At 38.2% G+C, this 26,972-nt stretch overlaps 5 protein-coding genes across 12 annotated transcripts; 2 read left to right on the top strand and 3 right to left on the bottom strand.

Moving 5' to 3' along the window:
* Positions 1–52: 52 nt before the first annotated feature.
* Positions 53–5,294, top strand: RhoBTB (Rho-related BTB domain containing). Of its 3 annotated transcripts, none has more exons than XM_089468033.1 (13): positions 53–400; positions 1,676–1,885; positions 1,955–2,058; positions 2,123–2,320; positions 2,382–2,915; positions 2,981–3,239; positions 3,305–3,418; positions 3,478–3,564; positions 3,629–3,712; positions 3,773–4,015; positions 4,076–4,346; positions 4,701–4,878; positions 4,940–5,294. In XM_089468033.1, the coding sequence occupies exons 2-12, from the start codon at positions 1,697–1,699 to the stop codon at positions 4,853–4,855; spliced, it is 2,238 nt and encodes a 745-aa protein (XP_089324159.1). In that variant the 5' UTR covers positions 53–400; positions 1,676–1,696; the 3' UTR covers positions 4,856–4,878; positions 4,940–5,294. The 3 variants fall into 3 exon arrangements, with proteins under 3 accessions (XP_089324159.1, XP_089324158.1, XP_089324160.1); XM_089468032.1 differs by having other exon boundaries at positions 4,680–4,878; XM_089468034.1 differs by lacking the exon at positions 53–400 and having other exon boundaries at positions 1,751–1,889; positions 4,680–4,878.
* A 165-nt stretch (positions 5,295–5,459) lies between these two features.
* Positions 5,460–7,320, bottom strand: LOC149269231 (charged multivesicular body protein 7). 4 transcript variants are annotated; one of them, XM_089468047.1, is made up of 5 exons: positions 7,193–7,320; positions 6,569–7,062; positions 6,291–6,507; positions 6,029–6,238; positions 5,460–5,954 (listed from the first exon to the last, which is right to left on the bottom strand). In XM_089468047.1, exons 2-5 carry the CDS (start codon positions 7,043–7,045, stop codon positions 5,506–5,508), a joined length of 1,353 nt encoding a protein of 450 aa, XP_089324173.1. In that variant the 5' UTR covers positions 7,046–7,062; positions 7,193–7,320; the 3' UTR covers positions 5,460–5,505. The 4 variants fall into 4 exon arrangements, with proteins under 4 accessions (XP_089324173.1, XP_089324171.1, XP_089324172.1 ...); XM_089468045.1 differs by having other exon boundaries at positions 7,169–7,296; XM_089468046.1 differs by having other exon boundaries at positions 6,569–7,047; positions 7,169–7,296.
* A 56-nt stretch (positions 7,321–7,376) lies between these two features.
* fbl (pantothenate kinase 3 fbl) lies at positions 7,377–14,512 on the top strand. Of its 3 annotated transcripts, none has more exons than XM_089468044.1 (7): positions 7,377–7,940; positions 11,083–11,261; positions 12,420–12,712; positions 12,773–12,898; positions 12,964–13,140; positions 13,203–13,338; positions 13,400–14,512. In XM_089468044.1, the coding sequence occupies exons 1-7, from the start codon at positions 7,898–7,900 to the stop codon at positions 13,694–13,696; spliced, it is 1,251 nt and encodes a 416-aa protein (XP_089324170.1). In that variant the 5' UTR covers positions 7,377–7,897; the 3' UTR covers positions 13,697–14,512. The 3 variants fall into 3 exon arrangements, with proteins under 3 accessions (XP_089324170.1, XP_089324168.1, XP_089324169.1); XM_089468042.1 differs by lacking the exon at positions 7,377–7,940 and adding an exon at positions 8,722–9,387; XM_089468043.1 differs by lacking the exon at positions 7,377–7,940 and adding an exon at positions 10,581–10,979.
* LOC108612349 (F-box/WD repeat-containing protein 4) lies at positions 14,501–16,220 on the bottom strand. Its single transcript, XM_018005227.2, has 3 exons — positions 15,785–16,220; positions 15,147–15,725; positions 14,501–15,086 (listed from the first exon to the last, which is right to left on the bottom strand). Exons 1-3 carry the CDS (start codon positions 15,970–15,972, stop codon positions 14,639–14,641), a joined length of 1,215 nt encoding a protein of 404 aa, XP_017860716.2. The 5' UTR covers positions 15,973–16,220; the 3' UTR covers positions 14,501–14,638.
* A 2,034-nt stretch (positions 16,221–18,254) lies between these two features.
* On the bottom strand, positions 18,255–24,386 carry trbl (tribbles pseudokinase 2). The gene is made up of 2 exons (XM_018005465.2): positions 23,054–24,386; positions 18,255–19,563 (listed from the first exon to the last, which is right to left on the bottom strand). The coding sequence occupies exons 1-2, from the start codon at positions 23,929–23,931 to the stop codon at positions 18,912–18,914; spliced, it is 1,530 nt and encodes a 509-aa protein (XP_017860954.1). The 5' UTR covers positions 23,932–24,386; the 3' UTR covers positions 18,255–18,911.
* Between the last annotated feature and the right edge of the window lie 2,586 nt (positions 24,387–26,972).

Here is a 26,972-nt window from a genome sequence, read left to right as displayed (position 1 = left end):
GGGTCTGGCAACTGCTCATACTCTTAATTTTCAAGATATTCAACACTGGCAGTTGCAATTGCGGTTATCGATAAAGGCATATCGACGGCGGTGCACGATTATTGTAACAGTTGTTGTAACTGCATTTTATTATTTAACAATTAATAATAATCACATGAACGTCTGAATGTGATGTTAAATGTAAAGATATAATCAATTCGGATAGCAGCAAGTGCAGCGTAAACAAATGTACGCAGTTTGTGTCTTATGTGCGTATATGTATTGGTGCGAATATAAATTGCAAATTGTTGTAAATTTCGTCTAGACGTGTCTTAGTGTGTGTGCGTGTATGATAAGTGCAGCACGCAAATAAAGAGCTGAGAATAGCACGAAGAACACAAGTCGAAACAATACTAAAAAGGTATATATTTTTGCAATTTTATATACTTCATATATATATTTATGTGAACAAGTATATGTATATGTATTAAAATTATAAAAACAGAAAAGCTATACGAAGTAAAATTATACATATGTGAATGCCAAAAATTGTGGGGGAAAAACAGTTAATTTGACAATTGTGAATAGCTTATTGAAAATCTGAATGTTAAGTTATAAACTGCCGTTATTATTTTATACATTTCTACGCATATATGTATATACCTAATGCATAACAGTTCTGTTCTTTTAGTTCATTTATATTTAAGCCTGGCCCGCAGGCGGCACCGCATTAATATGGAATGAGAAAATCAATAAGCTTAGCAATAAGGCATCTTTAGGTGCCGGTCGGTTCCTGCAAAGGAGCTCATTGATATTATTGTGCTTTAATTAATGCATAACAACTACATTTACAAAAACAGTCGTACATATGTAAATATATATAAAATGTAAAGCATCAAATGATTTAATTCAACGTGTATATATTTGTTTGTCCGTTGGGTACATATGTATGTATGTGTTATATCGTGTCTTCTGCATAAATTAGCTATTAATATTAGGAATTCTTTCTTGTGGATTGCATTGCTTTAATTGTACGTACATATAATCCTTTTATATGAATATAATGTTTAAAGTTTAAATACTTATATATATGCATATATATACATTCATATTTCTGCACATATCTATAAATAAATTTATTGTATGTATTTATGTACAAAGGGCCCGTACCATTGTGCGTCTCGAGTGCATCCAAAATAAAACGGTAAACGACCATAACGTTCAAAATAAAAGAAAACAAAAGGCAGTTATTTTCGAATTGCCGATGGCTTAATACCCTGGCAGACGTAAATTAAATGCATATTGAATTTTATATTAAGCAAAATGATATAGATAATTTATAAAATTAAATATATGTATAACAATATATAAAACGCGTACAATTACAAATTACTTTTAGCTATTTAAATGTACACTCTATTACAGGGTATGGTAAATGCGTTCTTCACTTGAGCTTTGATTGAAGATATTTTTATTTCTGTTTCAATTGAGTTCAATTAGACTTTAAAAAGGCTTCCCGCTGTATCAATGGGTTTGTTGTCGTTTAACTTACTTTTACTTTCATTATCTGAGCGTCGTCTGGACGCACTACGCATTAAGTCGCGCAAGGGGTATACATATATAAATACATGTGTATAGAAAGTAAAAACATTAAAGCGCATTTTCTATATTATTCATCTTATCTTCCATATTGCAGAGAGTTACCCAGTAAAGGTACATGCCGAAAATGGACAACGAGCAACCGCATCAGGAGCTGGTCAAGTGTGTCCTGGTTGGTGACACGGCCGTGGGAAAGACACGCCTGATTTGTGCCAGGGCTTGCAATAAACACGTTTCGCTTTCGCAGCTGCTATCCACGCACGTTCCAACCGTGTGGGCGATCGATCAATATCGCATTTACAAAGACGCAAGTGACAAATTGTCGGCAGCAATTGCTGTTCATTAATAACACAAAGATATCAATTATATTTTATAGGTGCTTGAACGCAGCTGGGAAGTGGTAGATGGTGTCAATGTCTCTTTACGTTTGTGGGACACCTTCGGAGATCATGATAAAGATCGTCGCTTCGCCTACGGCAGGTGAGTGCATGTCTCTCAGTATACTTGCATATTATATTTGCTCAAACATTTTTCACAATTTTAGGTCTGATGTCGTACTGCTTTGCTTCTCCATTGCAAGCCCCATTTCTTTGCGTAATTGCAAAGTAATGTGGTATCCGGAGATACGTCGCTTCTGTCCAGATGTGCCCGTCGTGCTAGTGGGCTGCAAAAATGACCTGCGTTACATGTACCGCGATGAAAATTATTTGTCCTACTTTGGTGAAAAGGGCACATTTGTACGGTATGTGAGCAATGGTTGCTAAGCAGAATACCCTCTAAGCATATTCCTTTTCTATCTTCAGAGCCGCTTTGAAGAGCGATTTGGTCATGCCAGATGAGGCGCGAGCTGTTGCAAAGGAACTGGGTGTTAGCTATTATGAGACCAGCGTCTTCACGTACTTTGGCGTCAACGAAGTGTTCGAAAATGCCATTCGATCTTCACTCATTGCTCGCCGCCAGCAACGTTTCTGGATGACGAACCTGAAAAAGGTGCAGAAGCCGTTGCTGCAGGCACCATTCCGGCCACCGAAGCCACCACCACCAGAGGTTACGGTTATGGTTGGCCACTATCGCCAGGATATATACAATATGTTTCTTTCGCAAGCTTATGCCGACCTTGTTCTAGTGGTTGGCGGAACCAAGTTCGCTGTGCACAGATTTATGCTTGCCGCAGCGTCTAGCATTTTCCAACGCATTCTAAACACCGAACTCACCGACATGGGTGGCCGGAGCAGCAGCGAGTCGAGCATGGTCAGTTCAACGTTCGGTGAGGCAACAATAGCTGACTTCAATGATGACACAGAATATCTTATACGCTACGAATCACGCACACAACGGTAGCTAATTAGTTTTACTGTCGAATTTCGCGTTGCTTAAATTTTAAATGGTTTCTAATTTGTAGCATGTGGGAACATTTAAAGCGCCGTTCCAGCTATCAGGCATTACCATTGGTAGAGTCCAAGCGCTCCAATGATTTAAATAAGGAACTGCACCATCCAGTACTGCTGAGCCTGCGCCAAGTGCAAATGGAAAATCAGCGCGGCGTCAGCTCTGTTCAGACAATTGTAACTCTAAGCAAAGTAATCTCACCCCAGGCCCTGCACCAATGCCTAAGATTCATCTACACAGGCACCATTGACAAGGACTGCAGTAATCTGCAGGTAAGCCTAAATAAAGTCCTGTAATCAAACCAGAGATTTATTAAAAATCCATTTGCATTTTCCAGGAAATTAGAGAAGCTGCCGATTTATTAGAACTGCCGCAATTGACCATGTTACTTTCCAAGCCACAAAGCGTCATGGAGAGCCCCAGTGATGAGCCCAATCCTCACATTAGTCTTGTATGCTGCTATTAACTGATTATTTTTAGTGTTTTTATTAATAGTTTATCTAATTGTAGCGCATAAAGGAGAGCATGGAAAGGCATTGCATTGGAGACGGTTGCTTTACCGATGTCACCTTTGAACTGGACGATGGGTTGATGAAGGTAAATATAAATGGTATAAGTAATGTAATAAAAACAACTAATACGTTATATATTTGTATTTAAGGCTCATCGGGCTGTTCTGGTGGGTCGCTGTGATGTCATGCGCGCCATGCTCCTCGGTGACTTTCGTGAAGCGCACTCTAATGTGGTAAGACTTAAGGATTGATAATATTCAATATTAGAAATTAATACAGATTTCTTGTTGCAGATTGTTTTTCCTGGCGTCACGATTTATACATTCCATAAACTGCTGTGCTATTTGTACACTGATCAAATTCCGCCCATCTCAGCGGTTAAATGCCTCAATTTGCTGGAATTGGCCAACCGATTGTGCCTGCCTCGCCTTATCAATCTAATTGAGTGTCGCGTTATTGAAGATCTCACAATTATTTCACAAAACGAGACCAATGAAACGGTCGATCATTGCCTAAAATTGCTGGAGCCAGTCAAGGTTGTTTATTTACTTATACTAAATGGGGTATATCAGTTTATAACTTCTGAATTTCAACAGTTGCACAATGCCCATCAGCTGGCGGAGTGGTGTATGTCGTATCTATGCGTCAATTACAATGTTATTTGTAAGTTCTCACTTAAGGGCTTAAAAGCACTGCATCAGGATAATCAGGAGTATTTGCGCGAGCATCGATGGCCTCCAGTTTGGTATCTAAAGGATTACGACTATTATCAGCGCTGCATCAATGAGCTCAATAAAGAGCTCAAACAAAAGAGCGCCGGGCGGGATTTCCAAAGTGATGACGAAGGTTGTCTGTGCTTCTCTGGAGGTAAGTGTCATCATCATCCACTCACTCACACATGCATATGTATACACCAACCAGACCAGCATGCAAGACTCGATGATCCAACTAGGAGATCCTACTACTAAGTACTACTAATTGTAAGCATTCTTTCAATTATTACCATTGAGATACATACAATCGAAAATGTGGAAAGGCTATGGCATATGTCAACTCAGTTTAGTGTACTTGGTTTGTATTTATAATATCACCGATTATATATATGCTGAATATATATATTATGTATATATATATATCGGTCTCATTCAACACACTGTCCAAACCATCATCACATTATTAACGTGCAATATTTGGACAAAGTGTTCTCTTGCTGGCTGCTAGGTAAATCTAAGCGGAACGGCGTCACCAACGCCAACGCCAACGCACCCAGTGGTGGGGAGAGCAGTGGAGCAACGGCTGAGAATCAAATCTTCAATAGCACAGCCAACTCGATGAACCACATCGACCTGGAGGCGGACATTGATCTGAATCTCTGACACCCAGCCCTAGGACATGGCAGGTGTGTAATCCATATATTTTAATTTAATCTGTATTTAACATTAGTTTTCTATTTTCTTCAGATCATTGCGGTTTATAGTGATTCTGCCCGTCCTGATATGCTTCATCTGTACAATTTTGAGTATTTTGATACTGTTCCAAATCCACACATAACGATCCACTTGGCGTTGTCTTTTGATATATCGAAGCTCCGGCCAGAGATGGAGAGGACAAACAGACACATAAGCATTCATTTAATTTGCTTTTCTGATATGCTTCAAATATGCCTAGCTATATATATGCATATATATAGTGCAATATACATGCGCAGATGTACATACGTAGTGTGTACAGCTGGGGGCTGTATGTAAAAGTTTGTTTTATTTGTGCGCACTTTATAAATGCTGAAATAATGATGGAACTGTATGATAAACCAAATCATGTGTATACTTATACTTATGTATTTAAATTTTAAATTCCAGTTTAGGGAAACATTTGTCTAGCCATAGCTTATAAGCAACAATACTTGACCTAAGGACGCATTTTGTACAAAATGATATAGATTAAAGCCATTAACACTATGACAAATATATAAAACAACAATTTAGAAAATATGACATTTATTAAAAAAACACATATGCAGCCTTCTTTACAAAGATTCCATTGTTCTTTGGCTAACCTGCGACAAGGTACCATCCTCCACCTCCAGATCATTTAACATGGCAATTAACTGATCATCCTCAATTACAATTTCAGTTTTATTGTTATTATTGTATAGACTTAAAGGCTTTATTTCCTGATCGTTTCCGCCCATCAGATTGGTTAGCTCTGCTTCCAACGCTTCCTCATCGTGGTTGGCTGTTACTTCTGCTGTGCTACTGGACATAACATCTTGAATTTCCCGATGTTGATCTAAAGTTTCGCGCACATCGGCAAGAACTTCATCCACATTGTCGTACTTGAGACCTGAATCGCTGAGAACCTTCTGCAAAGCCTTAGTACCAATTTTATAAGCGTCAAGCAGCACGCCGTTGTTTTGCGCCTCCTCCACATTCGACAGAAGGAGTTCTATATTATGGAGTGCAAGGCTGCGTCGCTCTGTAAATAAAAATAAGTAAATTTATATTAATTCCACTAGTCACTGAATTAAGTTTAATGCACTAATGCTGTACCGTGGTTCTTTTCCAACAAATGTCTCTTTCTGAGGTATGTTTTAGCTAATTGCCTTTTGTTTTCCTTCACATATTGACGTGCTTTATCGTCGTTGACTTTAATCTCTTCTTCTAACGATTCCAGCTGTTGCAGCAGACTAGCCTGCGTCATCTCCAGATTATGCATGGCTAGGTCTGCCTCACTTATATTCGGAGTTTCATTCTCATCAGCTGTAATGAAAATGATTAAAAAAGAGTTTTCCAAACGTGATTCATTTTATACCTGGAATTTTGATTAGGTGTACGTAACTTTTTCCCCTTTCCATTTTATACTGTATGGCCACTTGCCGGCGTGCCTGTAGCGTAAGAAGACACAAGTCGATGAACTCCTCATGAATGCGCACTTCACATGTTTTACAAAGCTTCTTGAAAGCTTCCAAATGCAGCAGTTTTCCACGATGTTTCCTAAGAACCTTTTCCTCCACTTCACTGCAGATGGCCTGTTTGAAAGAAAAACTGTTTAATATGATTTCAAATCAAATAAAATTAGGCATTCCTTACGCGTAACACATCTAAGTGAATCCACTCAATAAAAGATTCTGCTTTGACATCTCTTGCAAAAATGCTATATTTCAGTTTTTCCCAGCTGCGCCAGAGCGGACGCTTTACGAAGTTGTTGACAATCCAGACCCTCCAAGTATTTAGCGGGTCTTCTTCGTACTCAGTGCGTCGACGAATCTGTTTTTGTTGCTCCATTTCTGCCATCACTACATCTAGGCAGGCTGGTATTTGCTCGCCACGCATAAACTGTAATTGGAGCTCCCGCAAACAAAAATTTGCTTTTCCCAAATAGGTACAGTATTGTCTTATGAGATCCATCCAAAATAGCAGTTTTGCATCATATTCTTCAATGTTGATGTGGCGCGGATGAAAGCTTGCAAATAGTACCTTTATCTTGGATTTATCCCGCCAGACAGGCGGAAACTTGAATTCCTTGAGCTCATAATTCGTGCAAATTATATCATTTTTGTTGCTCATGGCTAAAAATAAACAAACTGCGCAGTATATAGACAAACAACAAATTGCATTTGTTTTATTTTATATTTGAAAAATATATATTTTATGAAGTACAAAAAGACAATTGTAATAACAACTTGTTACTTTTTTCACTGATGCTTTGTTTACTTCATATTGTTTTTGTTTTGCTTGCAGTTTTGCGTGGTTATTTCGCAAAAATGCTTAAAACGATATCGATATTAAAACGTCTTATCTGTATTCATATCGATAACCAACGCGTCAATAAATTCACAGACAACATCACTAATCGATAGTTAGTTAGTTACTCATCTTTAGTCTGGACCAGAAAACAAAGCAAACAGCTGTTCTCATTTAATGCCAAGAAGAAGACAGCGTGCAAGGCCACTAGATTGAGATTTTTATCATAATTTTTGTAATGTGTTAATTCCAAAGTGCGCAATTCAGCAATAAGAATTAAACGATATTGCTAATCAAATCAAATGATAAGCCATTAACAGCTGGAATAGCACTCAACTTTCAGGCGGCAAAAACAGATTGTAAACAAAGCGAAAACATATTTTCGTCATACGGTTTCCAATGCCAATGCCAACTCAAGCAGTGTAACGTGCTACAAAAACGCCAACCAGTAGCCATCTTAGCCAATGTGAGCAGCAACGGGTGTTGCATTACCATCGCCGCTCGCCAACACTCCAATTTTCTCACGCACTCTCCCCAACAAAACAATCAACAACAACAACTGCTGCAGGTGCCAACGACGGATACACGTCTTCAGTCCCGCTCAACTTGTGTTGGGATTAACACTATTGCCGGTATTTAACGCTAGACAGTAACGGACTTTGTATTATTTTCAAAATGCAGGATGATGAAATTGTCTTTTGCCACCAGCTGGGAAGAGGTAAGTGTAAATTAATTAATTAAAAAATATATTTACAAAAGCCAGTCTTATTGTACAAATTCTGATAGTAAAGAGTATTATAGTTTCGGCTCGAAAATCTTTTTGGTTCTGTCCACTTTTTAACAAGTACAATATACCACATAGTGTATGTATGTACTGAGTGTACGTATCTATGATTGTATTGTACTCAAGCTCGAAGCTTACTTTGAGTCTTCTTTTTTGATTTGGGCGCCACTTTTTCACCTTTTTATTGCTCTCTCTTTTCTTGCGCCCTGCTGGCATACGAAATGAGTACATTTGATTTAATGTTCAATGATTGTAAATTAATGATTGTCTTCGAAATAACAATTTGCATTGTAATTGATCTGGTTAAATTGCATACAAAACTGATCTTACTTGACCATTGACCGTTGCCCGTCGTGCATTCAGTTCGAGCTTATGTCAAGGGTATTTGGCTGGTTCAACGGTGATCGTTAATTTGATTTTATTTTTGAAATTTGCTTTCGCAATGCTTAAGTTGGGCTTCGCTTGACACGATGTCTCCTCATTAATATACTTAGGTATGTATGTAAAAGTTGCATATATACGGGCATGCCTAGACCTGCCTGTATATATACATACATACATATGTGTTGTTCATGTGTTGTTTTGTGCAAGCGCGCTTGTGACGTAGCCGCCAGCTCGGCTGTTGTCGCCGCCACTGCGACTGCCGCTGCCGCTGCTGCTGCTGGGACGGTCGGCATCAGCGTATTGGCATCGTTTTTAACGAAGTGACAATGAAATTTCATTCAAACACGTTTCACGCCTGCTAGCGATCGGTCAAACGGATACCCGACGCGAGCGCGCTGCCTGTTCAAAACAAAACGGCGAAATCAAAGCTATCAGTTTTTGGTTTTTGTGTTTTTGTTTTTCTTTTTGAGAGCATTTACCGTGCTGGCTTTCGGGCTGGCAACAATGTAAATACACAAATTCACAAAGCAGCTAATGTTTGAGAATAACTAACTGAATGACTGTTATGCTATGCTCAGTGCAAAAAACTCGTTAAGTTATTAAATACACAAAAGACGCGACGCACTTAAAATGAAAGTGCCCGCGCGCGACTCAAAATATTCGTTCAACTTGAAAATATTCAAATTACATAACGACAAAAAATCATCGTCGTCAGCAACAACAACTACGCACGCCTCGCTGGCTGCCACGGCCAGTCCGCCAACGGCTCAAATGATCTCCACTAAAAAAAATTCATGGCGCGCTTCGTGGCGTGCGGCCATTGGAGTTAGTAATAAAAGCAAATCGGGCCACAACAACAAGAATACAGCTCACCATAATAATAACAATAATGTTAATGTTAATGTTAATATTAATGATGATAGCTCGAATGAGATCTGTTCAAGTGAATCACGCATACAGCCCGCCAAACACATCCCTAATATTGATGATTTGATGTGTAAGTAACGCGCCATCCAAAGTCGAATAAATATACATACATTATATGTATATTATGGAATAACAGAAAGCATCTGATCCATATCAAAGCTCAATATGTGTTTCGTACCCTACTAAAATGATAAGAGCGAGAGCAGTTTTTGTTATCATTGGCAGACGCAAAAACAGTTTGGAATCAAGTATGCGAATTAAGAAGGTCTTCTTGGTCACGAAATGAAAATTGAACAGCAATGTCAGCTCATCGAATGATTTGGTTTGTGTGCCGCCAATTTTAGCAATGTGGCAACCTTGTTTTCGTTAAGATGATAATAGTGCAATGAAAGCGTAGTTAAGTTGTTCGCTCTTTTCCACTCTTCACTCTCCCACTCAAATACTCATTACTAATACTTGTAGAGTAGATAATCTTAAAACCACTCTCTACGCTCTTTGGGCAAACAGCTGATATTGCATTTTGACGGTTTAACGGTTTAACATTCAAGTCAACTTTATGATATTTCTATTTATGCTATTTGGACATAAAACACCATAATTGCGCATATATACATATGTAATAAAAAAGAGTGTGATTAGATAGCGAAAAGTGGTTAATTTTGTGACAATGTAAACGAGGCAGAGGCCAGCGGTCATTTTAGAACTTCTTAGCTGGCCGATAACCAGGCGCCGCATAAAATGGTAGATAAGTATGCATCGATCGCTCTCTCGCTCTCGCTCTCGCTATCTCTCCCTTTCTCACTCTTTGTTTTGGAGAGTGCGTCGCACATGTGTTTCCGAACTGCCAATATATTCAACGCCAGTTACTCTACTCGTAATATATAATCTAAACAGTTGCCCGTCGGAGTTAATAGTGTACTGGTTGAAATTAAACATGTTGCCGTAGAATATTGGCACTCGTTAGACATACCCATTAAAGCCGTGAAATAGTGAATATTAGTTCCTGACAATTTACACTTAAGCAATGACTGAATTATTGGACTTTACGTCGATCTTTGATCTCATCATCAAAAGCGGTACGAGAGTGACTGACACAAACTAATGAAACCGAGAGAGGGATATTAAGCACATGTTATGGAACCATTATTGTTGAATCATTGTCGATATTGCTCTCAAAATCAATTCAATATCATAAACTTGAGTAGTCTTTTAATTATCATTCAAGATGTTTGTTTTGTTAAATTTACATTTCGTATTGGTTATTTGATAACATTTTCTGTGATTAGATTACAGCTTTAGAAGCAAGATAAGCTGTTTCAACAACTTGTTTATAAAGGACTTTTATCTATTCAAATATTATTTATCTTATTACTAAATTACAGTAGATATCAGACAATATGCTTCATTCATATCAATAATTTTTGCTCATATTGATAATTAAACATTTCTCCAATATCTTTTTTGAAAATGTTTGAGAATTTGACAACTAATTCATATGCAACAAATTAAATAGATAACTTTTCGATTGTTAAATTAATAATGTTAAAACAGAAAAAGATATTGAAATGGCCCCAAAACAAAATTCAAGTGTTTGTGTATTAGTAGTAGCTCAGAAATCTTTAAATTTAAGAAGATTATGCCATCCAGAACATTTTTATATAAGTGCGTACAATATGATCTAAATATTACGTATCTTGAGCTCTGTTTATTATTTTTCCAAAATGCCCAATAATTATGTGTTATCCATTGTGTTAAACTGTTTTAGCAATGCCATGGTTTGGCATGGACATTGGCGGAACGCTCACAAAATTGGTATACTTCGAGCCAAAGGATATAACGCCCGATGAGCAGGATTGCGAAGCGGGTATTTTACGTAATATCCGAAGGTATCTAACCAAAAACTCGGCATATGGCAAAACGGGACATCGCGACACGCACTTGCAGGTAAGCTGTCAATTAAATTCGATTTTCTATAGACAAGTTTATCTATGTTGTTTATATATGTTTACATTTCATGTCTACATATGAGATAGTTGTATTGAGACAATATTTTGATTTGTTTTGCAACGCATTATTTGATTTATATACAAATTTACTAAGTATTTCAATTTCTCTCCTCTCAATCAATGGCGATTACGTACCGAAAATGGAAACAAAATTGCATTAGCTTTGAGCGTTATGCATTATCTGGCGTGAATTGCGCGTGCAAGCGGCAGAGATCACCGGGTTTCGAGCCAGGTCGAATGATTCGCCTGCTAATTTCTAGTATTCGACAACGATCTATGACAGTGAAGCTTCGCCAGACACGTCAATGGCACGAATTGACCGTGAACCGGGCGTACATTTCAGATAGGAAATTAGAGTATATATATATATATATACATATTGAAAGAATTATCTAGTAACACTAACAACTTTAGAAACTGTTGCCAATGCCTTTAAAAATATAGATATCTGAATTATAACTTTTTCTCAATTAGATATGGATTTGTTTTAGTTATAAATATTCTAATTCTGTAATAAAAAATATGCAGAATCATATTATATTATAGTTAGAATTAGCTTTTTTATATGGCAAGGAAATTATATAGTATATTAAGTTGACTGCATAAATAGATATATCTTTATTTACAACTTGCTTTTTAAGCAAGTTAGTAAGTAATCTTTGCTTACATCTGAATAGGTTAAAAAGAAAAAAGCAAAAAAAAGTTTACCTTTAGAAGTCTAGAATTCGAGTTAGCTATAAAAAGGCCAAATGAACAGCACTGTCCGGAACTTGAATTGTATGCACGCCGCAGTCGTTGACGACAAGTTTACTTTACGTAGAGCATTCATTGACTTTTGGCTTCCTGTTGTGCGTTTTCTATATTTTAAATGGTTATCGGCTTATTTACGTCGCTAATTACGCTCAACGCTTGTCGCCGAAGAATTCCCTGTCTCGTAAACTTTGGCTGTTCACGTGCGCTTATATAATTGTAATAAGGAGCTGGCCTAGCGAAATCTAGCCTCTGATTAAGCTTTGCACCTGAGCAGGGGCCATTGATTTATGTACATATATAGAACGGAATTGAGCTGGAATGAATTGTGAATTTCTCATTGTAGATGGACAATGTGGAGATTCGAAAGCGACGAGGTTCTCTCCATTTCATCCGCTTTCAGACCACAGACATGGGCAACTTTCTGTCGCTGGCCAAGCAGAAGGGCATGGCCGAGCTGGTGACCACGGTCTGTGCCACCGGCGGCGGTGCGTTTAAGTTTGAGAAGGACTTTCGAGATCAGGTCAACATGAAGCTGGCCAAATTCGATGAGCTGGACACGCTCATCAAGGGCATACTCTTTGCCGACATGCACAATGCTACTGAATGCTATTACTACGAGAATGCCAGAGAAATTACGTAGGTATTCCTATCAGCTGTGGCAGACGATTTTTGTTTTAACTTTCTCTTCACCTGCAGTAAGACCGAAAAGCGTGCCTTTAATTTCTCACAACCATTCCCCTTTATCCTGGTTAATGTCGGCTCTGGCGTATCCATTCTGGCCGTCTACGGCCCAGACAACTACAAACGCATTTCTGGCACTAGGTAAGCAGTCTATAAGGAGAACAGATTTTTCATAAACTAACTCTGAACTCTTATTTTGCCTGCAGTTTGGGAGGTGGTACATTCCTAGGCTTGTGCTGCCTGCTCACTGGCTGCACAACATTCGAAGAAGCAATTCAATTGGCCACGAAGGGTGACAATCGAAAGGTGGATAAACTGGTCAAGGACATCTACGGAGGCGACTACAATCGATTTGGCTTGACAGGAGATTTAGTGGCCTCTAGGTAGGCAATAGATGAAATGCGATTCCATAGATTAAATAAACATTTCTTCGTCTTCACATTAGCTTTGGCCAGATGCATATAAACGAAAAACGCTGCTCGGTATCCAGGGAAGATCTCGCAAATGCTACGCTAGTCACAATTACCAACAACATCGGCTCTATTGCGCGAATGTGCGCTCTCAACGAGAAGATCGATAAAGTGAGTTGAGCTGTCTCTGACGAGGAAATACCTACTTATATTTTCTGTTGCCAACTTTTAGGTCGTCTTCGTGGGCAACTTTCTGCGCGTGAATCCCATCTCGATGAAATTGCTTGCCTACGCCATGGAGTTCTGGTCAAATGGCACCATGAAGGGTCTGTTTTTGGAGCACGAAGGCTATTTTGGTGCCTTGGGTTGCCTGCTGCAGTTCAATGGGGAACTGGCTGCAGCGCTCAACGAAAGTCTGGATCATTCGCCGCCGTCGCCGAACACAACGCCGCAACAAAGTGCCGCGGAGCCGTCCAAAGAAAGTCCAGCAACCGCCGCAGATAAGCCAAATGATAGCACAACCAGATAGTCGTCTCGTTTCAGTTGAATATAAAATATTGTATCATATTATATAATAACTTTTGCATCTGAGAAATATTAATATCGAAACTGAACAAAGGGGTCTGACAAACGGATGCAGTTGGGTGCATTTTCTCGCTATTAACGATATTTTTTCGCACTTGGATTAAGATTACACTCGTAGAAGATGCACAAATTGTAAATGTATGAATATGGAACAAATATTGATGAAATTTGTAATTAATAACTGAATTGATGAAGTGCCTGTTAAAACGCAACAAAATTAAGGCTTCAATTTATGATAAATAGCTGTTATAATAATATGAACAATTGAAGGCCAGCAGTAAATTTTCGAACGTTATTATTGGACGTCAGGTAGCTTTATTTTCCAAAATCATAAATTTAAGCACACATACTATATATTAAAGTATTACTATATACTTGAACGCATAAAATAGATTCTCTTAAATTTGATATGACAAATGCAATCACATCTCATAAACTATTTGAGAGACGAAATCAAGAAATTGCTCATAAAACAATACCACTACATGCATATGCAATATAACAGTTAAGTTTTTTTACCTTAATACAATTTTGTTCATGTGAAACATACAGATATATTTTTACTGAATTTTAAGGCGTCTTTGTTTAACTTAAGTTTGTGGTCTATTATTATAAGATTTTACCTTGTCGACTATTATTACAATAAGCTGGTCAATGCAATTTGTTAATCGAAATTATATTTCAATTCGGATTCTCTAAGCTGAAAGGCAAAATGCGAGTGCAAATAAAATATAAATAATCAACTGGGTAAACAAACAAACATATTTAATTCAACAATTGATAAGAAGGTAACACGTTTTAATGATCTAAATGCATTCATCTACATGGGTAACTACTTAATTTTATTGTAAGACTCGAGCTGACTTTTGGATTACAACTTCTTTCATTATCTTATGCTATCAAGAAAATCACTGTAGTCCCTTTCGACTGCGTAGTTTGTACCAAAGTCGAAGACGCGCAAGTTGTGATCCGTGGCCACGAACATGTATTGGCTATCACAGGCCAGGCTATAGACCGGCGAAGTTCTGTACTGTTGGCGTCCTGTGTTGCGGCCCGGAAAGTAAAGCTGTATATATTTACCAGGCACACGAATATCGTAAAGATTAACACGACTGTGATGCTTTGCGCCACACAGAACGGCATAGAGTCCGTCATATTCGAGACAGTAGATAGAAGAGTCAAAAGGATCCTCCCATATGGAAACATCACGATCCGTGCGACGATCGAATATGCGAAATGTGGTATCAAAGTTGGCAGTGAATATCACTTGATCGTCCTTTAGTTTTAGATCGTAAATGGAAATGGTATTTGAGTTCAACACAAGCTCTTCGCCACTGAAAAATTGAGTATATGTAAAACAATATGTATGAAATATATAGAACAGGATAACCTACCTCTCCACATGAATGGCACGCAATGCTTTGCGGCCTGTATCCGTATATAAGCCTCCATAGAGCCACTGTCCATCGTCGCTTAGCTTCATAGACTTAAACGAATGTTCCAACCGCATAAACAGATCAAAATGCGATAATCCAAACTCTTTGGAACGCTTCCACAGCTTACAGCAGTTGTCTGTGCTGGTCGCGTAAACATCGTCCACAAAATCCACACAATACAAATACTCTTTGGCATGGTGCATTTGCTGCTCGGTAATATCTTCGGCATCCTTCACGAAGCAGGTGCCACACACTCGTCCAGCAAATATGGTGTCCTGCTTCTTTGCAAAGTCCGAGATATCCGATAAGGTGGGTGTACTGATCTCCTCCTCATAGCGTCGCTGTAGTGCTTCGGGACCAGCCCGACGATATTTGCGTAAATAATTCGCGTGCGTTATATACAGTGCGTCCGATTCTAACCAAAGCTTCGAAGCGAACATTTGCGCATGGTGGTAATAATGTCGTTCCACATAGACGCCTTTAAGCCAATTTCTAGATATTTGTAAACGCCGCAGATAACTTAGTTGTGTTGGATTCCTGGAAAACACAATAAGCAATTAAATTCAATTCAATTTCGATATCAAAAGGTATTATACCTTAGCTCCACACATGGTTTATTTCTATGTCCACATAGTAGCAAATCCTTTGTCAGGGCATAGAATATGTTCTGATCGATGACTGCTTTAAGATAGTTGTTCGCCTCACACAAGATAATCAATTCGCGTTCAGATAGATATTTAAAAATTCGCAAAAGACAGTCGATGTTTAGATCTATAAGCTTCATTTTGTTGGTTTGAATTGCTTAAAGCAATAATTGATGTTGCTTGGTAATGTCTTGCATTTATTACTATGTAATGGTTGGACGTGGAGCTGGTATTCTTCCCTGCTATGGACATCATACGCACAAAAATAACTGGTAAACACGGGATTTAGTTAATTTTTATTAAGTAAAAAGCACCTTCCTTCTGACCGTCTGTAGTCTGCTTCTTGCCAAATGCATAACAGAGCGAATATATTAACATTTTCTGTTATCAATAGTCAAATTTGGTATTCGATATTTATATGCGCAATATATCGATAGACGGATAGCTGCCAAAAATCAACAACAGCGAAGCTACATTCAAATTTTTTAAATGCGTAACGGACACTAAGACAAGGAAACTTTCATATATATCAATATATATATATAGATATCAATATATATAACAATATAGGTATATATTCTTATTGCTTTCTTTAAATGATTGCCTATCTTTTCACATGCACATAAGTTATTTATAAAAACTGTACATAAAATGTTATTTAATAGTTGCGCTCGCATCAATCACCCCCGCCATATAAACTCAATCAATTAAATGTCAGGTTGTGAAACCAGCCAAAAGACACGAATGTTGTCAGTGCACATCAGTGCGCTTAGAGTTATTTAGCACAGTCTTTCTCTAATTAGTGATAGAACTTTAGAGAGATACATCTGCGCTAAATACCAAAAATAAGGCACATGCCGCTGTCGTCTGCGATGCTAGCCGTTAACTAAGAGGAATTTTTTGCAATGATTTGCATAACTTGATGATTCTTAATCTAATTCGCCTATTGAGTCATTGAGTTATTGTTAAGCACCAATACGAAACTCAGATTGTATTGTTAACTAATAAATAAAGATCGAGAACTACCCAGAACATTTTCATAATTTATATGCGCTTTAATTATCTATAATTTCGTACCTAAACATTCCAAAATATTATCTACAAAGTTCTAGAAGTACAACCACACCTAATTAAAAGTATTCCGACATTTTCAACTCAAGAGAGTTGTCGCTATCACATAGGCCACATATGTATGTCTGTACGTAGGTGATGGCGCCTACGTTACTCTCTGCAGGTTTAACGTTCTTACGAAATTCTCTCGCCAATTTTATAATACTATCTACATGCATACGTATGTGTGTATGTATGTATATATGTATGTGATGTGTTTCGAGCTACGTAGAAGTTGGCACGTCGACACTACGTTAGGTCGCCTATTGCGCCGTTAACTAAATACATAGTTAGTAAACAATTTTGTTTTTTTGGCAACTTGTATTAATGGAAACTTTGATAAAAAAATATACAAAACATAATTGTAATGCTATATTGCATGTTTTCATTTTTATATACGGAAATATTTCAGGTATTTCACAAATTCATTCAATTTCGTCTCTTTTGAATGGTGGTTGAATCAAATATTCAGGACGGGTTTTTTTATGTGTAACTGGGTTTTTTTTATTAAAAAAAAATACCCTTTCTATTTCGTTAAGCTCTGCATCTATTATAACACATCCTTTTTTGAGTATATGAATAAATGTATGCTTGTATATGTATATTTTTCATTGTTAAAAAATTGCTATAGTTTCAGATTCACCTATACGAATTTTGAGAACACGTTCTGGTTTTTGAAAGGGTATTATTATTATTTTTTGTTATGACATCATGTAAGAGCTAGCCCTCAAGAATTCTTCTTCTCTATTCCATTAAAAATATCAACTGATAAGGCTCTTATCAACAGATTAGCTTTTCCCACGTGCTGAAACATTCGATATTCCCACACAATTATACTTGGGCAATCAACTAAACAGACAATGACTAGTAAAATATATAAGTAAACTAACTAATTTAACTTTAACTATATAATGACAATCAAAATTGACTTTCATTAATTTGATATATTTTTACATATATCAAAATACAGTCGACTCTCGTTATTTCGAAATTCAAGGGACTCTTAAAATATTTCGAATTGTCGAGTGTTTAACCATATGAGTACGAATTATCGCGTCTTAGCAATGATTTTTAGTTCGAATTACTGAGTTATAACTTTTAATTAATGAGAGGTTCGAAATAACGCAGGTTTGAAATAACAAGAGTCGACTGTATTACTTTTTTCTGTAATATTAAGGCAATAGTCGAAATATTCAGAGCCCAAACATCTAGAAGCTTTATAGGAAAAATACATTCTGCATATAGAAATACATCTAAAAATGTTTAAAAACTATTTAAATTAAAAAAAGTTTTTTTTTTTTTTTCAAAGTGAGATCAAAGTTTTTATTCGTTTCATAATTTTTCACTTTTTTCTTTCTATCATTCATCATAATATGCGCAAAAATTAAAAAAAAAAAATGTATACATAGATTTATATAATAAATAACAATTTGCTTTCATTGCCATTGTAAACATTGAAAATAATGCTTTCCATCAAATTGATAAGTTCCAACAATTTACAGCAAAATATTAATTTATGTATTGTACATAAGTTTCTATTAGGAAGAATCAGTTGCAGTTGCAATAGTTACGAGGACGATTCGCATACGAATTTGGATTTTTACATATGAAGCAATTAAAAGGATCCTTCAAGTAGAGAACGGTCTAACGTTATTTCGTTACTGTTTTGGAAGGCAGTGAGAGTTTTTATGTAGTTACTAATTTTGTGTACGTGTAAGGTGAGCGAGGCTACAAAGTCTTTTTGAGTGCGAGTGTCAAAGGTGAGCATCACACCTTCGCGAAGGATGTTGACGTGAAGAGCGCGGCCGCCTTAGCCCTGGCTATCTTCGTAGAGCGCAGGTAATCAATGCGCCTCATGCAGAGAGAGGTCCACAGAATTGAATCTTGAATCCAATCAAGATCACGCGCCAGCGTATACGAGAGAGCGAGCTTCCAGTGGCTTCTTGTGTGTCTCCGTGTCAAGCATAGGTCAGCCCATATCCTCGTCAGCATCTGCATCGGTTTCAGTTGAACTGCTTAGAGTGCTGGAGCTGGAGCTGCTTGTTTGGGCCATTTGCAAAGTAGTGTGGGTATAGTCTAGCGGCTCCACACCGATGTCGTCGTCAAACTCATCTTCCGGCTTCTCACCAACCAGTGGGCAGATTTCACTCATGTCGCCCACCTCCATGCTTTCATGACCATCCTGATCCTCTTCGACATCCCAATCGTCGGCAATTTGCACATTGACGGGCAGGTACAAATGGAACGGCTTCTGCTCTCGCAGCCAGGGCGTTAGGAAAATGTGAGTTGCCGTCATGCGCTCAGTGTAATTCTTGCGCAGTAGCGAGAGCATTAACCAGCGAACCGACTTGGATAACGACATTGGTATTTGGACATTGCCATGCCTGATTACCGTTATCAGATTGCAGTTGGCCTTCTCGTAGAAGGGATACTGGCCAACGAGCATTGTGTAGAGTATGACACCCAATGACCACATGTCCGCCGGCTTGCCCTGGTACGTGGGCTGCGGACACAGCAGTTCCGGTGCCGTGTACAGTGGACAGCCGATCTTGTCGCTAAGCGTATCATCCTCACCATCCAGTATCATGGAGCCCTCCAGCGATTCGTACTGCAGTTTCGTTCTGTAATCATACAAGAAATAAATACATTTCAAATTAATGCTAATTCCATTTTATTTATTGCGCTCTGCGCTTGCAATCGCAGTTAAATGCAGAGTTGCATAATTTTCAAAATTGATGGTGTTGCCATTTACTATCGCATTACAAAAGACAGACACAGAGAGGGAGAGAGACACACGAATCGATTGGCATTGCGTTGGCGTTGGCATTAGCGTTGATGGCGTTGCCAGCCCTAGTGAAGCGAACTTGCTGTGAGCGTATGTAATTGATATAACCACAAAGCCAAAGCGTGCACCCATCTCTGACAAAGCTGGCGACCCCAAACACCCAAGAGCGGTGACACCATGTTGACATTGGCCTACATTTTCATGCAAAAAAAAAAAAAAACTGAAGAGAAACAGAGAAACAAAGAGAGCGCTCGCTCAACTTGGGCCTATTTGTAAGTGACACTGCAGTGGCTGTGGCAACTCCACCTACGGCTTCAAAGTTGAAACAACAATGACAACAGATAATAAACATTGGAAAAAAAAGTTAAAAGCTAAGATAATTAAGTGAGCGCCAAAAGCTCAACAATATTATTTTTTCGATTGTGCCATGAAACAAACAAACATACACACACACACACGCGAGCACACATACGAGCTGAAAAAACCTCGAGCTGACCCTGAGCAAAAATGAGCAACCAAAATTAAAATTGAGCGAGCCTTTTGCCATCAAACAAAATTACAATACAAACTACGATCCATGCACGAGAGTAATTCAAAGAGAGAGCTTGAGAGAGGGAGAGTGAGAGCAACGGGTAGTCTAGCTGTTACAACAAGCGACCTTGTTTGCTTACAGAAGAGGGAGGCGAGCATTGCGCAGCCCATTCATTTGAAGAGCGAACACGATGGCTCGCTCTCCCTCTCGCGCTCGCGTTGATATTAACAAATTGTATTTTCCAAAAAGATACTCGCACCATCAATTAGACTGGAGAGGAGAGGTGCGCTGAGTGTGGAGGAAGTCGATGTTAATACGTGCTGCTAATTTAAATGCTATTTAAATATCTATACGCGAACAGAAAATTATAATACATGAACATACATACAGAAGATCAGAGTCAGGGCCGTAGCACAAATTGACCTTAAAGTCGAATGGGTGCGTATGTGTGTGTGTGAGTATGTATAGATGCATGTGATTTAGATTGGGTATGTGTAAATATTGAATATTTAATATAAGTCCGCTCATCGATGTCTGAAAATCGAGTATTGATCATATAAGTATTTAATTGAATACGTAACTTATATGCAATACTTACAATTTGTATGATATATATTTTCGCAAAATAAGTGCATTCAACTCATTTTATATATGTACCATTTAAATACCATATTTTGTTATTCTGCATTCCACAATTGTGTATACTTTGTACTGTATATATGTATATGCCTCAATTGTTTTTCGAGATAATTGAAATTGACTCAAGTCTTTGAGTGTACAGAAATCGGTTTATTTGGCTTAATAATTTATTTACTAGGTAAACACATCTATTCAGCTATTATCTCAACAAAAAGTAAACAATAATAATAAAAGGTCTAAGGAATCTTTGCAATCTAATGAAATTCCCTAAACGCAATTAAGATAATAAAATTGTATATGATAGATGAAAGATTGCGATAGTATATACATATGTATTTGCTATAGAAACAAGCAAATGAATTTATAAAATACTTGATGAATCTGATAAAGATTACATTGTGAACAAAATAAATACGTTTGTAAAAAAGCAAGTTGGCAACATGAAAAGCGGAAAACGTCAATGCAATAAATTTGCTAATTGCATTGGCAATGGAAACGTGAAAACAATACAAACAAAACAACAAAAAGTTCAAAAACATTCAACAAGTATTGCTTCATTTGTAAGAACTATATACAGGCATATACACAAATATGTGTATATAAATATATAGTCAACGTAGAGACTGAGAGAATCAGATTTTCGTATATGCCTCTCACAATCAACAGGTACAGCAGAGACGAATAGGTACGAAAAAAGAAAAGTTATTTTGCTCGCCACGAGTCAAGATTAAGAATTCATACATACGTACGTGTATATATATATATATCACATATATATACATACATCTGTACATACATTTGCCTGACGTGTGCACTTCGTAAGTACAAAAAAACGAAATACAAAAAAAAATGAATTATTTTGCAAGCGCACAGTACAAATTTTGAAGGTGAGCCTAACATTTCGACGTGTACTGTACTCACGTATAAGCACTCACACTTAAAACACACACATACACATTTACGAGTAAATGAGTACAGAGTAGGAACCTCGCTGTGAGCATTTTGTACGCTCCAGATATATGTATGTATGCGTGTATATGCATGTAAGTATGTATGTCTATACGCAGTTTCATGTGCTTGTGTTGCTGCTATATTATCAGTATTTTGTGTACACGTACACTGTTGACCAAAATATTGAGCACGCCAAAACGTTTACATAAAAGAACGCAATATTCTATTCACAGCGATGTATTTCATCAGGTACAGTAATTTCCCAAAGCTAAATACTCACACAGCTATACATACATATACAGGCATATTGTGTCGCTGTTGGTTGATCTATTCGCTGTTGCTTTTTTTTATTGCAACACTTCTTAAATGTTCAATGTTACCCACAACTGGCCGACACCGAACACAACAGCCACAACGTCAACGTCGGCCAATAACAAGAGCAACAATTGTGGCACCAATAACACCAACACACAAAAAAACAACAACTGTTGCTCATAACGAGTTTTTATCGAATTGCAAAATAAAGATATGCAACCAGTACAGCGAGCAAATGTGTGCGAGGTGTGAATGTGTGTGTGTGAGTGTTGGTGTTGCCGATCTTGTTGCTGGTAGTGGAGTAGTGTCAGTTCACATGCGGGTGTCCGGGGTAGGGTCACTACCAATCGATTACGAAAGCCATCAAATCACATGTACATACATACATACATGTGTATGTATTTATGTATGTAAATACATCAGTCTGCTAGAATTTGAACTAATCTTGTATGTTCATATGTGAACTCAATACAGTAGTGTCGCACAGCGAAATCCAAATGAAAATTATAGTGTTGCCAGATTTAGAAACGCAATAAAACTAGTTCTAACAGCAAAAGTGGGTAAAAGAAAGCGAGCAAAGTAAGACAAATAAAAAGGAAATTTATGGCAAACTTAGAATTAAATATATATCCATCATTAATAAGCAAAGCTTAGAAATAAATTATAATAATAATAATAATAATATAAAATAATAATTATTGTTATTAATTCACTCGATCAACTTTAAACTTTGCTTTGTTCGCCTTGAAATATTTGTGAAACAATACAAATAATAGCGATGACTGCTGTCAATATTGAAATATCGATAGTTTATGCAGATAGAGAGGAGCGAGGATCAACAGGTTACTAGTTCGTGGCGATTGTGGTTGTTTACACATTTGATACTAACCTCGCTTCGTCAATGAAGTAGAAGCGCTTCAGTTTGAGATCGCGCAGAATGATCCCGTTGCGATGGCACACCTGCACCGTCTGGCAGATCTGATGAAATATGGCGCGTGCCTCCTGTTCGCACAGACGCTTCTCATGGCGGATGTACGTGTGGAGGTTCTCATAGACATGCTGGGCGGGTGCGTTGATGATGTAGGTGCGATTCTTGGAGAGCGGCACGAGATCGTGGGCACCGCGAATCAGCTTATGGCCATAGATGGTGCTGCGGCAGAGCTCGTCGTCCTGCTCCAGCTGAAAATAGGCGCGTTGCACCTTGTCCAGCGGCTCGTTGATAATCTTACAGGGATACTGCCTGCCATTGTAGACGTCCATGCACTGCAGGTTCGATGAGGTCAGGTCGATCAGATGGCGATAGGAGGCGGGTGTTTTGGCTGCTGCTGCGGCCGAGATGTGATTGGGCTGGGCGCTAATCACATAGCGGTTCTTGATCACTCTCACAGGCTGTTCCACGCCTGCTCCAAACGCGCTAATGCTGCCGCCATTGATGTTGGTCTGCTCGGCAAAACTCAAAGCATGCAGCTCACATACGCCGCCGGGCGTTCGGAGAATCTTCTCCCTAATTGTGCGCAGCATCTGTGCTTCCTTTGTGGGCGTGGACATGGCGGAAGGACTGGACGTGGCTGATGTAAACACAGTCAATGCGGGCGTCACAGCTGCACTCGAAGCCGACGAGGCGTCCATGTTGATGTTGGTGTTGTTGTTGTTGCTGCTGCCACTGCTGCTGCTACTGCTCTCAGGAGTGGTCGCAAGTGCCGTTAGGAGACCGTTAACTATTTTGTTGCCATCCACACCATTCGTATTGTTGCTGCTGCTAACCATTTTGTTGTTTGTTGCTTTTGTTGGGGTTCCAAATGTTGTTTATGCACTGCTTGCCAGCTTTACAATTATCACAGTTCTTGCTATTTATTCACTTTACTAACTGCTATTTGACTTTAGCTCACGATTGGCATTTTCATTGCCTTTTCTGTGTTCATTCGTTTCTCTGTTGTGTGCGTGTGCGCGCGTGTAAGTGTGAGTAATTTTATTTATTTATTTTTATTATTTTTTGTGCTGACTTTAATTTCACTTGGTTGATGCAATACGGCACATTGCTTGCGAAATATTTTTAATAAACGAATATAATTTCGCGTAAGTTTTTGTAGTCGGCTGTTTGTCGATTTTAAAACAAATCGAACGATACAAAAATTCACTCACTCGCATACGCGAAATGAAACGAAGCGCGCCCGTATGTCTGCTCTGCTCTCTGAAATACAAATGGTTGCAATCCTCATTTTCGTTTCGCTTATGTATGCTTCGCGTAGCTACGCTGCAAGAGGTTATACGCTTCAGAGAGAGATAACAAAACAAAACAACGTGACGTCACACACTCATACAACAAACAGCGTTCTTATCTGTGCCTGAAATAAACGTATATATTTTATGGAATTTGAACTCTTAATTATTAAAAAAAAAATTAATATACATATATATATTTTAATGGGTTCTGTCTATATAAATTGACCTCAAAATTATAGATCTATACAATGTAATTCATCTGTATTGTTGATGTGAATCATCATCAGTTGATGTAAATAAATTATTTTTTACTTATTAATTGAAAAATATTAGTGCGGTCTATAATAATAAATAATACCTATAACATTCTGCTTACTTCGGCTATTTTCCACATAAATGTAAGTCTGTGACGTCAAGCTGTCTTCTAGATTTATGCTCTTGCTTGAAGTCAACTGTACATCGACTCTCGATGAGCAACCTTCAACAGTGAAATGGACACATATACACGAGTGACAACTGGAATTGAAACATACCAGGGCTTCGTTTTCAATACTTGCATTGGTATGTGTGAGAAAGTTGGCGCTAGTGCGACGTTATTTTCGAATACAACTGCGTGGAACGTTGAAATACAAGCGTTTGCCTTCACTTTACATGCCTGTACGCTTGCGTTTATAATTAAATGTACACGGAAATATTCTATTGAGAATGAAACGTTGATTTCAGATGCCATATGCCAGCGTTTTATGGGTTTTCAATGCTTGAAAACTACCCCTATATGCTATGAATGTGCACGCATACATACAATAATTATCTATACATACATACTTATACAGTGAATACCGAAAGACGGTGACTGTAGCAGCTAGAGCAATCGCATGCGGTATGTGCATATGTATGTATGTTTTTATGTGTGTATGTACGTAGTAAATCAGCACACCTTTCATTTGCATTCCACAATGCACTTTCACTAAAGATGCTTCAAATTAATCAACCTATGAATAATTAACTATCGATGTGGATTTATAACTATTGATATACATACATATGTATGTATATATTTTGTATGTAGATATACATACATGTATGCATATCTGTATGTATGTGTGTACAAATGCCTGCAATAATTATTCGATGTGCGCGTCGCAGTTTATGATTTCGTTGAGCAGCTGCGACTCCAAAAAATAAAGATCATTGGCCTACACACAGGGAATTATGCCAGAGCACAGAGCAGATCAGTAACATACAAATGCACATACACATGTATGCAATGCAGATGCATGTATGCATACATCTGTATGTGTGTATGCAGGTAAAGACAACTACAACTACAGGTAGATTTCCATTTTCCGAACTCCGCGTCTGCAGCAGCAACCCCTAAATTGTGAGGGATGGCTGTACGTCCGAGGATGTTGCAGCTGTTGCAAGGTGATTTCCAAGTATACATACCTACATACCATCGTGCAACCGAAAAACAGATGTATGCATTTGTGCATGTGTGCATTCATCTGTCGATCTGGGTGCGAGGTGTGTTTGAAAAGTGCTAGTTTTTGATTATACTGTACTGAATGTGAAGCAAAACTAATTTATAGGAGGACTAGCATTATTTTTTAGCTTGAGATAAGTCTCATATTGTCTTTTACAAAGCTTTGCAATAAAAATGATTAATTTATACATATTGATAGTTAGTATTAAACATAGAACAATTGAATCCCACCTCGCTCACTTATTGTTTGTACACTTAGGATTCATCGCATCACATCGTCTTTGGTTCCTCTGCCCCATAACGTTGCGTTTTTTTTTCTGTTTTTGTGAACAGCCGGCATCCTCAACTATCACCTTGTGCTGCTTCAATACACGAATCTGGCAGAGCAAAACTTGTCAATGGCATTGGTACAGGCGCGTAGACATGAATACTGCGTTTAGGGGCCATCATCACATCACAGCGCATAGCCGGAAGACCTCTAAAGAGTAAACTACAAATACAAATCTGTTTCTCTATTAAAATGAGTTTCGCTTTGCCTGAATTACAACGGCCAATATTCAAATCGCGAAACACCGCAGCTATACGAAACATAATTCACTTAATATCTCTCACATGCTGTAGAAGCTGTAGCACGCTCACATGAGTACACATACACATTTTTGTGTGTGTGCATATGTATTTGTGTCTGTGAGTACGCACGCTGCGAGCGTTAATTTTGAATTTAAATTCAAAATACAAATACGTTAAGCTCAGTGCCAACGGACACATGCGCTGGCTGTTGCGCTTGCGAAATAGCGCCAAACAGATTTGTTGGCTCACTGTTTCTCTGCCGCTCCATCAAAAGTCATGCGTTCGAAACCCGTTTTTTTTTTTTCATTACTCGCTCATATTCTAGCTTCAGATTTTTGTTGTTGCCAAGCTCGTAAGCTCTCGTATGAAATGCTTTTGCTCTCGCTCTTCGCACACAGGCCTTGGTCTCGTGTGCGATATGCACACAAACACAGAGCTTGGTATATGTATGTGAACGTGTGTTTGAATGCGTGTGAAGTTTGCATGTATTGCATGCGTCACATGGCTGCGTCATCGGAACGTGAACTTGTTT

This window comes from Drosophila arizonae, chromosome 4 (genome assembly GCF_054131065.1).
Source record: "Drosophila arizonae isolate 15081-1271.41 chromosome 4, UAZ_ARI_1.0, whole genome shotgun sequence".
Lineage (NCBI taxonomy): Eukaryota > Metazoa > Arthropoda > Insecta > Diptera > Drosophilidae > Drosophila > Drosophila arizonae.
Note: the sequence above shows the minus strand (reverse complement) of the source record. Positions and strands in the feature narration are given on the sequence as shown.